Source organism: Hemibagrus wyckioides, linkage group LG21, assembly GCF_019097595.1.
Source record: "Hemibagrus wyckioides isolate EC202008001 linkage group LG21, SWU_Hwy_1.0, whole genome shotgun sequence".
NCBI lineage: Eukaryota > Metazoa > Chordata > Actinopteri > Siluriformes > Bagridae > Hemibagrus > Hemibagrus wyckioides.
Window position 1 is genome coordinate 17855208 of NC_080730.1, and position 14114 is coordinate 17869321.

At 40.0% G+C, this 14114-nt stretch overlaps 1 protein-coding gene across 1 annotated transcript in view; it reads right to left on the reverse strand.

Moving 5' to 3' along the window:
- adamts9 (ADAM metallopeptidase with thrombospondin type 1 motif, 9) overlaps positions 1-6060 on the reverse strand; it is a 56771-nt gene extending 50711 nt beyond the window's left edge. Inside the window, exons 1-3 of the mRNA XM_058373461.1 lie at positions 5275-6060; positions 4266-4648; positions 1000-1165 (exon numbers count right to left, since the gene is read on the reverse strand). Coding sequence (XP_058229444.1) covers positions 1000-1165; positions 4266-4648; positions 5275-5374 — 649 coding nt within the window. The 5' untranslated portion in view covers positions 5375-6060. The remainder of the gene's footprint in view (positions 1-999; positions 1166-4265; positions 4649-5274) is intronic.
- Positions 6061-14114: the final 8054 nt, after the last annotated feature.

The following is a 14114-nucleotide window of genomic DNA, read 5'->3' on the forward strand; positions in this document are numbered from 1 at the left end:
ACTGTATGTTAATGCTAACCGAGCAAGCTGAGGTAATATACTGTAGAGTAATGCTAAGTGAGTGAGCTAAGGTAATATAGATTAATGCTAACTAAGTGAACTTAGGTATTTTACTGGAGATTAATGCTAATTAAGAGAGCTGAGGTAATATACTGTAGATTAATACTAACTAAATTATCTGACGTAATATAGGTTAATGCTAAATAAGTGAGCTGAGGTAATACAGCTTAATGCTGAATGATCTGAGATACTATACTGTAGATTAATGCTAACTGAGTGATCTGAGGTAACATAGGTTAATGCTAACTAAGTGAGATAAGGTATGATACTGTAGATTAATGCTAATTGAGTGATATTAGGTAACATGTGAATTTGAAGTGAACTGAGGAATTATACTGTAGATTAATGCTAATTGAGTGATATGAAGTAACATATGCTAATGCTAATTGAGTGGGCTGAGGTACTATACCATCTATTAATGAGAAATGAATGATCGCAGGTAATATAGATCAATACTAAGTTAGTGAACTGATGTATTATAGAGTAATGCTAATTGAATGAGCAGAGGTAATACAGATTTTTGCTAATTGAGTGTTCTGAAGTGATGAAGGAACTAGTGCTAATTTAGTCCCTAGGTCTTACCAAGCTAACTTAATGAAGACTAATAATTGCCAGTGCAAACAACTAACTGTCCTGCTGTGACATCAGTGCAGCACACAGCCACTGACTTCTTACGTATCTGAAAATACAAGAACCAACAAAAAACCGCTAAGCGCATCACAAATAGTTCAGTGTAGACATATTTAGAGTGCTTCAAACTGAAGTTTATTTGTATAAAAGCAATGCTTGTTATTGCAGTTGTAACCGCACTGCCGTTAGGGACGTGTTGGTAAAGTCGATAAAGTTCATCTGAGGAACTTGAGCAAGACGTCTAGCATTTATAATGAAAGCCACAGTGTGTTATATTAAGAAAGATACGAAATACATGTACTTTCTTACCTGGAGTATCACATGCCACCGTGTCTTCTTCATCTTTAGCCCTCTTTTGTGCATCTTTTCTGTACACGATATGAGGTTTGATATGTTCTTCTTCATAATGCTCACCGTCATAGCTGTGAAGAGGCTCCACGAAATACTCGCCTTCTGACGACCTGAAAGTGCCAAGCTGGAAAAGAACAGCGCCACTTCAAATGGAGCGTGCCCACAGAGGTGTGTACATTCCACAAGTTCTTGTTAATTGCCCTTGTCTTTTACCCCAGACCCCCCACCTCCCACACTACCCCTCCCCCCGACAATCTTTATGTCCTGCATAAATGATGTAGCAATTACAAAAGGCTCACATATGTTGCATAGGCAAACTGGCCTCCTGAGGGAAGAAACATGAGCGATGATTATCAGGAAATGATGGTGTTGTGTGATTTTTATGTTGTGAAAGCTGATGAGGGGGAAAAGTGCTGACTCTGGAGATGTGAGGCCAGCATTCCTTTATAAGAAGTGTGCTTTCTCGCACCGTGAAGAAAGCTAGAGAGTCAACCGTAGCAAGAAATGTAAGATGACCGCAATCGTCAAGAAAGTTTTACATCATAATACCTCGTATCAGAGTGAAAGTAAGTTCAGACAAGAGTTACATAAGAATGTCCTCCAGCTTGTAAAGTTTGGTGATTACTTGAGTGGACGATTCGATTAGAAAGCATATTTAAACCAATGAATGGTAAATGCATTAAATAAAGTGGTATGAGAAATGCTCATATGCTAGTTTATTTCTATAAAAACAACCATACAAATTACCCAAGACAAGAAAATAAATAAATAAATGTAAGAGATTATCATCTCTCAACCTTGATAAAACACCCCAAGATGATATTTAAATTCCATAATGGAGGACTTTTCCAGCTGGAGTCAATGGGAAATTGACTTTCTCATCACTCTTGAGGAACTTTTTTCCATTTTCTTTCAAATCCGAATCACTCGAGAGCTTCCGACCACATCTATTGGACTCACAGATCAAACGCTTGTAGTAAAGTGCTATCTACCCTCTTCTACATACCTGAGCTCAAAGATGCCCTTAAACAGCTAGTGTCCCAGCCTTGGTTTGGCTGATGTGTTGTCATGAATCAAAACTCACAACACCACTCAAGACCCCTCACCCTTAAGTATTTTTGGACCATCTAACGGATAGTTTGAGGGAGATCCTAATTACTATCTTTGTTATATAACAGTTGAAGTCTATTATCTAAAAAAGAAAAAGACCCCACATCCTCCCACGCCGTCACTGACAATAGCATCACAAGCCAGTGTTATGCAAAGGTGATTCATTGTCATTGCATGCTCACGTTTGCTACTGAAGTCCTTTCAGTTTAATCGCTCTCGCTTCCCTAAGTGCATGTGTAAAGAATGTGTGACAGCACCGCTAAGACTTTCTAAGAACCGGAGCAAGAGTACAGGAAGCTGTGAGGAACGTTCCAAAAATAACAGTGCTCTGGAGAGCGCTAAAATCCCACACGCCTATGTTTCTTACTCAGCAAATATGACCACCATCTCAGTCCACTTTCCCATTTGCCAGCTCTAATAAACCTGGTCTTTGCTAGAAAAATAAGTCAGGTGGTCTTAATTTGACCTCAGAGAACCACAAACATATTCTAATGGATTTTTGCTTTCTTAAATGGGTCTCATTGCTGGGTCTCTAAAATTGATGCTCATACATTTCATTTATTAGTGTACATTACTGTCAGCTACATGACCTCATAACCTTCTTATAACACCTTAGAAACTGCAAGCAAAGTCAGATATTTTTTACAAAGAAGCGCTAAGCTGGAATTACATTTTGAGAGATCAGGACCACTGATTAAAAATCCATAATGCATATGCAAATTGTTGCTACAAAGTGTCCTGCATGTTCATGAATAATTAATGACCCATAATCCTTTATGATTACATTATAAGCGGTTATGAATGTGTACAAACATCATTAGAGATATGGCTTTTTAACAGCATCAAAAATAAAACAGACATATACATATTTAATTATTCGTATTTCATTCATCTTGAAGTCAGCACTTTATCCTGGTCACGGTCCTGGCAGAGCCTAGAGGTTATCCCCTGGGTTAAAGTCATAGCACCTATACATCAAGCCCATGCATAAATTAGTGCATCTTAAGTATGTTATAGAATATTTATTCAGTTAATGGCTGTAGTCAGTGGTGTGTTACAGGCTAAACAACACCACAAAAAAGTTCAGTAATTTAATTCATTATAGAAAAGAAGTTGTGTGAATGAAAGTTAAAGAAATAAAAAAAAGAGAGCTGACATGTCACGATACCCCCACCCCCCCATATAGAACACAACGAGGTCATTTTCTTGCCACTGAGACGTAAATAATCTGGGAATTTTGTGTCCTTGTGCAATGACCCTAACCTTCAGCTGCTCGGTTCAATGTGTGGATTGCATCCTGTAAACGTAAATGTTATGCTTTTCTGATTAGAGTGCTTTTTAATAACAACTGCTGAAGCATACAAGTGTGTTTGCTAGGTTCATGGTTTGAAAATGATGTTTATAAAGGTACAAGTGATGATGTTTGATGATGCTGAAGAATGTCCCAAGATAACATTTTGTGAGAAGAACAGGTAGGCTGTGTATGAGGATGTGTCAAGGGCTTTCAGTACAACTTCCAGGGGTCAGACAGCTTAACAGACCATTTTAGTTCCCTAGGGTCCCTTTTTGCCTGTATATCCACCCCAGCCTTTACAGAACCCCTGGGTGAGGATGATTGTACAGCTGCTGCTGAAATGAAACACAGTGAGAGACTATGAAGACTATTATGCAGGTAGTGATGCCACCTAACATCTCCATGGTTTGATCTGAGCTCAGGTGTCTGACTGTGATATTTCCATGTTCTCCTTATGTCTCAGTGGGCTTTCTATGGGTTTTCTGGTTTCTTTCCAGCATCCAAAACAATGCATGTTTTCGATTTTGTGATTCCCTGGGTGTAAATGTGTGTTTACATGGTGGCCTTATGGACTGGTGTCCTATCCAGAGTGTGTTCCTGAGATTCAACGGGACCATGAGCAGAATAAAGCACTTACAGAGGATGAATGAATGAATGAATGAACATCTCAGTTTGTTTCTTCACAAACTGCTGCCTTGTGGAAACGCACTTTCATATGCAAATGATCACACTGCGTCCTTCATTGACTTTTAGCACCTTTTTGGGGAACGTGCATTACCTTCATTCAAATAGGGGAAAAAAAAAAGTTTTAGCCACTCACCAGTCCGGAACAGAGGCTGATAACGGCGGCGTGCTGCGTTTCTCCGTTGACGTGTCCATTATAAAAACAGTGCCGGTACATCGTTTCCTCCTCATCCTCTGCATCATCCTCCTCCTGCGTTCGGTTGTTCGCGCCAAGTACAGTTACGGTATAAAGCGGCGCAATAAATCCCGCCTCGAGCGTCAGGTTCAGGTGATAGTCGCGACCGAAGGCGGATAGTCTGTAGTGCACGTGCACGGATTCCCAGTGTCCCGGTTCCGTTTCCTTGTCCAGGCTCCGCTTCCTGCGTTTGAAGTGCGCGTTCTGTGGCAACGCGTCACCGGTCTCGGTCACTCTGATGGGTGTCACGATCTCGTGCGCTCCGGTGTGCTCCAGTGATTTGGCTGTGGATGTGAGTGTGGAGATTCGTAAATCATATTGACTCGCACGTGATAGCTTTCAAATCGCGGGGAGTAACTTCATTATACTTTATTATGAAATTTTTCACACCCCTACAATCTCAGACAAAAGGGTAATAAACTGTAGCTTTACTAGTCTCTGGTTGTGTATGAACATTTACTATGTATCATTTACACAAGATATGCATGTAGTGTAACTTTAAAGCTTATAATTAAAGAATGACTAATAAGTATTGCAATAGAATAATCAAATAACTCGTCGATAATCGATTTCGCGATATTTGCCCTTGCGATGCTGTTATAACCTGTGCGAGAAAGCGCAGTGATGAATCAACAAGGTTTGATGTCGCGCATCTTGAGGTCGAACGAGTCTGTCATACCGTGTACCGTGATCATAATCATTCTGCAACAAATAGTTTATTAAGCACCACAAAATTCCTGTTTGAGACAGAACGAGGACTCATACGCTACTGCCAAGCCAAACTATTCATGTGCTGGAGTGGAAACTCATTCATTCTCTGTTCCTCTGCTAGGTGGAGCGCGCGATATAACGGGACGCCGAAAATGAATGACATGACAACTTCAGGAGTGGGGGAAAAAGTTTTCCTTACCTTTTCTCGAGCGTGTCGGAGATCTCCGGGTCCAAGCTGCTACAATCACAAAGTCGGGGAGTAGGATGAACAAGCCCAGACCCCAGAGAAAAGCGTGCATGATTAATCTGCAAAATAAAGTTCGCAAAGCAGCGCGCGCAAATCCAGTAATACGGGCGGTTTACTTTTCCGGCGCGCGCGGGACTGTTCTCGCGTGTCCTCCTGCTGCTGCTGCTGCTGCGCTCAGGGGCGGTTACATGTTATCGCTGGGGTCCGCGAGCTGTGTCTGAGTTCTTGGCGAACTTGAGTAATGCAGCCTATTAAAGCGTGGGGGAGGAAGGAGGGAGGGAAAGGATGGAGGAGGAGGAGGGTGGAGGAGGGTGTGGATGGGAATTGAGTCACAGTGGCCTCCGTGGGCTTCGGTGTCCTGGTTCTGTACTACCGAGAAGTGAATGATCAGGGGGCGGGGTCGTGGCAAAGGCAAGATGAAGGTGCTTGAAGAAGAAGAGTCTCGTGCACAGGCGGAGCTTGGCCTTTTCCAGCACACCGTGGGTTCAACTCACTGACCTCCGAGCAGGACGAGATCATAACAGCAGCAGACATCAATGTATACTCTATATCAGGATTAAAATATTAGTTTTAAGCTTGCTATGACAGAAATGTGCACTGCATCAATGCATCAAATGACCTTCCATTCTTGACCACTTTAGTCTACAGGACAGCCGGAGCTACCTGTTCATTACAAGATCGTTGAGCTAGCATTAAAGATCTTTGCAATAATATAAGGTTTGAAATGATCATTAATCAGCATTTACAATAAAGATTTATTTTCCTTGTGTACCCCCCCACACACATTTAAAGCACAGACTGTTAAAGAACAACACGCCATTCATACATCATCTATTTATTTAATCTCGTAATTGTAACTGACAGAACAGATGTCCATCGGTTTGTACATTTAATAGCCTATAATTACTATGCCTATGTTTTTTTAATGCAAAACTAATATTCTGTAGTACACTAATTATGTGCATGTAAACTTTACTAGTGTTTATACATTTTGAGGAAAATACAAAAATTAAACTCCATGCGCATAGTGTTTACCGTAAAACCTGGTATATACGCTCAAAATACTAGTTGATTTGCTGCATTTTGATATTTTTGATATCAGGGTATAATTAATAACCAAGTCGTTTCTCGTATCCATGACTACGGATGATACAACTGATAGGGTGCATTAAAAAGGTGCACACAAAATAGATAGGGATTAGTGGAGAGAGATGATTCGCTGTGGCTTTCCATATGGAAAGATTAGTAACCAGTAGCCAATAGAATGTGTCGAATTTGACCACGTGACTGAGAAGTCGCTAATTAGGATCAATTACACCGCTTTATTGTTCGTTTCAAACTGAACGGCTTTAGATTGTAAAGATAAATTGTAAAGATAAATTGTGAAGGTTGAGATTGAAGGTCAGATGAGACACAGGAGAGAGGAAAAAGATATAGAAAAGAGAAGAACTTGGTGTGAAAGAGAAGAAACGAACTTTGGCTGGTAAGCAAACTCAACTAGTTTCGTAAAATCTGACGTGTTTAGCTGTCTACTGAACATGCTAATTAGCTGTGTTTATGTATTAAGTTTATGTATTGCTCAGTATTGTTTCAGCGGATTTCAATTCCACTATTTTCTGAAGGGAAACAGCATTAAAACGCTATCAAATGAATAAGTAAAGAGTTTCATTGCTTATTCGGTGACTTTTATAGTTTTTAAACCAAAATATTGCACTGGGGTGAATGACGTGTTTGATAGCTGGCTAATAGTGTTTAATAACTAGCTTATAGTGTTTAATAGCTAGCTAAAAGTGTTTAATAGTTAGCTAATAGTGTTTAATAACTAGCTAAAAGTGTTTAATAGCTAGTGAAAAGTGTTTAATAGATAGCTAATATAGCTAGCTAATAGTGTTTAATAACTAGCTAAAATTGTTTAATAGCTAGTGAAAAGTGTTTAATAGATAGCTAATATAGCTAGCTAATAGTGTTTAATAGCTAGCTAATAGTGTTTAATAGCTATGCCTTTTCATTTTGTATAGAAAATGATAATGTATTAGAAGAAGGAACTAAGGAAATGAAACAACTTCTGAGGTAAAAGAATTGAATATATATATATATAAAACGTGTAAATGTTAACATGGTGAAGTTTTCTGCAAGGAACATGTTTGTTTACCATTGAAGGAAAGAGTCTCCAGTGTGAGAGCCTACAACAAGGTAAGTGTTCAGGTAAGTGAGTGTTTTGTGGTTTCTCAGGAACATGACAGGCTGTGATTTTATTCTCCTAATGAGAGAAAGGAAGAGAGAGAGAACACTGTTAAAATGTATAAGGTAAGTTTAACAAAAAGTGAATAAAAATGCCAATTTGGGATGTGTGGCTATTTGAAAAGATTTCTGACTGCTGATTGTTACTAAAAACACTCACCATGTCATGATTTATTCCTCACTTAGCAACCTGAAATGATTGTGTAAGCCTGATTGACAGATCAACTAATAACCTACAATTAAGGTGAATATTGTAACTAGTGAAACACCTGCAAACTCATTTAAGTTTACAGAACAGCTGAAAAGCACTGTCTTAAAAGAGGCATGCCTGGTCTGCAGCTAGATAATTATGGGGAAAGGAGTGTATAGAGTGTATATGTTGCACAAAAACAAGCCGAGAAAGCACTACAAAAACACACACGTGTGATTTATGTCAGTTGTCCTTCAGCCACATGAAGCAGCAAAACGTTTTCACATGTGAAAGCCGTCACTAATTGTCTTCCATATAAAGACACACACTCATTTAGAGAGCTCCAGTGCGGTTTTGTGCAGGTGTGCAACTAAGAACAATCGCATCATGGGACATACTTTTGCCCCGAGAACACGCTTTGATATCGGCAATATCTCCAGCATATAAGGACATGGCGAACACTACACACACTGCACACACAGCCATAAAAAGCTCCCAGAGTTGCCTCTTCACCCTCATTATCTGCTGTAATGTATGATGCACTCAAACCATAGATGTACATCAAAGAAGTTTACTCTAACAGCTGGGAAAATGAGGAGACAAAAGGAGGAAGCAGAAGTCTGAGAGTTCTGTGAGGCATATGTCGGAATTCTAGAAAAAGACATACACCTGAGTGTATTAAATTCACATATTGACTTTGCGCACTCCGCCTACATTTCACTCCATTCCCACCATCCTTTCAGTGGGTTCTGCTTCTCGCTACATATTTGTGTTGGACATGTTGAACGAGGGAGCTTTGGGAGGCTTTGACACTCTTCAAAGCTTACAGCAAGCAAGATGAGGCTGCACACATGGCACAGAACATGTGGGAATGCATTTTAGGTAGCATCCAACCTTTTCTAGAGCTTCATACACACCATACACATTTTTTGCACATTTCTAAGTTAGAAATATTTCCACCTAAGAAGGTTGATTATTTCTCTATACCAAATGGTTGATGAACCATTCTCATTGAAATGTTATGGTTGCTATAGTGACAACTTGATTGATGATTGATTGATTGATTGATTGATAATAAATGGATAACAGTATTTTAGCAAGGGAATATATTTCATTGTTAATATCACATTTATTTTGGTAGTATGTTTAACCTGGCCAAAGCCTACAAGTTTTTTTGTTAATAACTGTAAGAATGTGAATTAAGAGATATTTCTGTTATAACAGAATTTATAACAGGAGCTAACCCAGATTTTCAGACATTTTCAATATACTATGGTGTAAAAGTAATAAAACACAATGAAAATTGTCATTGTTGATATGGAGGTTACTTGAGGTTAAGGAGGCATTTATGTAGCATTTATGGAAGGAGTCTCCGGTGTCAGCTCTATGTAAAAGTGTAAAGGACAGAACTTTTCACAATTTGACAAGCTAAAGTTTTTTTTTAGTTTTATTAGCAGTACTGTTGTATTTAGTAGAAAATGTTAAATGTTTGGGTGCTACGAGTAACACTGCTTTGATAAGTTTTTTGGGTGCAGTATTTTGCAGTTTATTTCAGATCGGATTGAATATGAAGATTTTTGAATCTTGCCTATCTCTGAGAACCCATAGAAACTGAATGGTTGTCAAATAGAACTTCTAGATTACTTGCTGTGCCACATGAGTTACATTTACATTGATCATTGTAACATGAATAGACCCTGGTGTACCTCTGAGTGTAGAGTGCCTTTGCATCTGGAGTTTGCTGAATGAGCAATCCCAAAGCGAGGGTGGGGCAGGGGGGTTTTAGGGGGGTTGGCCTGGAGGGATGGTGACTCTTAAAGGCTTGACTCTGTTTCTGATCATGTATCTCGAGTGACCTCACGTCTGTGTAAACTTCACTTCCCCTCAAAGTCTGATGAAGCAGATAAGGAGCAGAAAGTTTGAACGGGACTCTGCAAGTTGGCCCATATTCTCAAAGCACAGAGAGGCAATTTGCCAGGCTTTTAAAGCACCGGTGCCCTAAAGCTTTCCTCAGAGTCACCCTGCGTGCTCTTGTAAAGACTAAGCCCTCGTCACGTAATCACGATTTTTGAAACGGGGTGCTGTGCGTCAGAGAAGGGCTGGTTGTAGTTAACACTGAGGAAGGGGATAATTGTGTTTATGTTGATGGCTTTACTTGATTTAATGCTCAATGGATTGGCAGTATAACTTAATTTAAACACACTTTACTTAAACGTAATAGATATTTGATGGTCGAGTGTTACAAGGTTACACTTCAGTGGTCAGAGGCATGCATCTCAAAACTCCAGATCTTGGCCATTATGTCTTGGGTGGTCTGTCCAATAGGACACATGCACACAACAGCAGTTAAAAGGTTTAATTTTTTTCCAGGGTCAAATCCTCAAAACAAATGGCTAAAATGTTAAGTTTGTAGTAAGCCATTTCAAGGTAAGTACTTGTTCTTGCAAAACTGTATTGCCTTTGCCTAAGGGTAAAGGGTGAATGGGTGTGTGTGGGTTTGGGAAGCAGTGTGTGTGCGATGGCATTGATAGAGGCTAATCCTGTTCCTGTTGGTTTGATAACTCTCGCCTGAGAATGATCTCTGACCGATTTCAGAGCAATCAGGCTGACACACAGTTAACAATAATTGGAGCATGCAAAGGCATTAGCCAATAGGTCAAAGGAAAAATTTCACCCTTGAGTAAAACCATCAAGAGTAAGAAAAAGCTGGATGATGCCTGCATCAGCTTAAATCATATTGTGCATTAAGGGTAGCATGGTAGTGCATCAGGTAGTCTTGTCACCTCCAGGGTCTGTGGTTTGAGTACTATGTTTAGTGGTATGGGCACAGTTTCATATGTTCTTCCCATGTCTGCTTGGGTTTCTTCCCAAAAACATGCTGGAGGCTGGAATATTTATGCTAATTTGGTGACCTCAGAGCCACTGGCATTTCACCCAGAATTTCCCAAGATGGGATCTGGATTTGTCTGGTCCTTAACCAGGATAAAGCAATGAAAATTAAATGAAAAATTTGCTTCTTCTGAGTCCAAAGTTATACTTACTTCTCTTTTGTGTTGAAATGTTTGTAGGAAACATCTAGATTATAGCATCTTGAATTGCATTGGTTTACAAGCACAGTGTTTCTTCTACATTCAACCACTGATCTTGGATTCTGGGTCACTGGTCTGGCCTCCAAACACTACACAACACAGCTGTTTGGGGTCTTTTCCAAAGCTAGACACATCTCTAGTCCCACCCTCAAACTCTCTGGAATGGTAACATTAGTCGAGCAGGGATCCATCAAGATTTATACACAAAGATTAGAGCGAGAACATCCTAACTCACAAATGAGTAAGAGGCTTCAAACGATAACCTTCAAATTCTTGCCTTCTCAAGCCGTGCACTGCCTCCTCACAGGATGTTACTTCATGGAAGCTGTCGGTCCTTCTACGAATCTCACAAAATATTTGTGTACTTTAGGCTCGGGCTGACTCGAGCTAATCGCCCTGCACTTAGCCAGGTTCTAGAGGTTATGGATTTAAAATAAGAGACTGTTTGAGGGGGGAATAGGTTTGGGGACATCAGCGATATTGTTAGGGACCTTAGTGAACATCTCTGATCAGGATGAAGCTGCGATAGATAGTCTCAAAGAAATTTTGTGCCAAGACTAATCAGGGAATTTAAACTGTGAGTGAATCACATCACTCATGGTTGATCGTGAAAGCGAGAGCAAGTGGAATTGTGGTTTTATGCACCAGATACATAGAGGAAAGATCAATTCTGTCAAACAGCACAAACTAAATTCTCTAGACATCTAATGGCTAAGACTAGTCCCTCTGTTATTTTTGACAGTGTTGTGGATCCTCAGCAAGCTCTTTTTTTAGTCATACAGATTCTGTAGTTATATCCGGAGATGCCTAATGATGCAAGGCAGTTTAAACATTACCAGTGATGCAGGCCTCATCCAACTGGCAAAGGATGTGGTAGATTGGTCATTTCTTACCTGTTCCACCTGCTTCTGAAGTTCTAAACCCATTTACTATAACACATGAAATTCAGTCTTCTGGGTGAGGAATCCCATTCTGTGGCTGTCAGAAAGGCTGACCCAAGAATTGGCAGCCTGATTTACCCCAGAGAAGGAAAGGAAGACTGCGTGAGCTAGGAGAGAAAAGGAAAGATATGTGAGAGGGTGAATGAGGGAAGAGATTTGCCTAATCTTTTGAACATTTGTTGGAATTCTAAAGGGCAGGTGCAATAATATTACATTTTATGTAGTGGACCTGAAGGAAATTTGACTACTGCTGACTACCTTTTCCTGGACCCTGAGTTTTCATAGAAGTTTGTTCTTATAAACATAACATTATTTCTTTCTTACATTTTTGAACCCCACATAGTAGATTGAGACCTGAAGGGGCTTACATACTTCAGTGGGCCTAAGGGCTATACCACCAGCAGCTTAATGCTCCCATTATGGCCAGCTTTGATGATCTGAGAAAAGAGATCAGATAAAGAACAACCCAGAAATTTCCTTCCAACTTTTTAGTCATTTGCTGAGTCACATACTCCCGCTGTTGGCTGGTGCTTCTCGATCAACAAGGAAAAGAGTAAAGCCATCCTTCCCACCCAGACAGCAGGACTAATTATGCTGTCCCAGACTCCCAGTGACAGTTGGCTTGCCTCATTGAGCAAAACTTGAAATCTCCCAACAACAAGACACACGCTTAGATCCAATATTAGCTTGAGGTCTTGGGAGTCCTTGTAAATTCGTAAAACTGGAAATTCTACATTAGAGAGGAAAAGAGAGGGCCAATGAAAGAAACAGCTAAATGAAGAAAGAGAAGCAGTGAGCCAGAAAGAGAAATCATAAATAATGCATTTCATATTTCCTCCATCTAACCCCATAGTGACTATCATATGATTCCAGTGGGATCAGAAAGTCTTGGCCAAGCTGTTAAACCATAACTCAAAAATTTAGCTCTGGACTATACACAATATTTCAGTTATGAAACCACCCCAACATGGTTTATTTCATTTCACAGAGCCTTATACCAAATGCACAAAAGATGACTTTATTTTTTTAATCAATTTGTAAATGTTGGTCCGTTAACCTCGACGGATTACATTTTTAACTTGTGGAATGCTTTAGACTAACGGAAAGCTAGGTGACATTTTTTTGTATTGTCAACTTTCAGTTACAAAATAATGAGTTGACTCTAAAGAGTGAAGTTGGAAATCATTTATTGCTTGCTGGCAAAGTTATGCAGTTGATGCCTTACTGCTCCGGGTGCACGGGTTCAATTCTCAGCTCGGTTTACTTTTTATATGGATTTGTGCTTGTTCCCTTGTGTTCATGTGGGTATCCTCCGGGTTCTCTTGTTTCTTCCCCCCCTTCCAAATACTTGCTGGTATGTGGACTGGCTAGTCTAAATTGCCAGTAGTTGGGAATGTGCCCTGTGATGAACTGTTGTCCCATTAAGGGTGTATTCCTGCCTCATAACCAGCGTTCCCAGGATAAGCCTGGGATCCACCAAAGCTTGCTTGCCTTATTCACCTCAATTCTAATCCATTTAATATTTTCTGTAATTGTAGACCCATTGAATTGCTTATTTTAAACCTCAGATAAATGCTTTTGTGCTGATGAAGCAAGAGCAGAAATGTTCTAGCCTGCTCCATCCAGCTGGCAGAGGGAAGGATTACAGTGAATTGATGCTGAAACTGCAGCTGTGAGAATGAAGAAATTCAGTCTGGTGGCTTTCATTCTCTCTGTAACTCCCTGAGGCATTGCCATTATAGCCACAGATTGTCTGCTGTGAATATTGCTGTTGCCAAATAGAAGAATGGAAAAAACATTGAAATCCCTGTTGCCATTTATCCACAGTTCCTCATGGTTTAGATGAAGGATTGGACAAAAGTGCATTATTAAGCTCATTTTGTTATTTTCCTATGGTGTGTGTGTGTGGCGGGGGGGGTAATACTATAGAAACTTTGTTATACATGTATACAGAACAGGTGTTCTAGTTGATATGTCTGAAAGAGAAACCCTCTGTTGCATGGTTCAACACAGAACCTTTGAGGGTTCTCACTGAGGATGTAGGGTGCTACATTTAAATTTGTTTTCCCCCCACAACTGTTAGCCAAGGTTGTTGTTCATGTATGTTTGGGTACTGTAAGGGTTTGTAAGGGCTTGTCAACGTAGAACCATTCAACAGATTTCTCTAATGGATTCTTCCAAGTGGTACTCCTTTAGTAAGCAGATAACTCTTTGCCATCCAAAGAACCCTTGTGGAACCGTGTTTTAATGCCAGCAGTGGTTGGTCCCATTTAGTGGAGTAAGGCGCATTTACAAGCAAGTGTCCGTGCTATTTCCAGGATGTCTGTGACT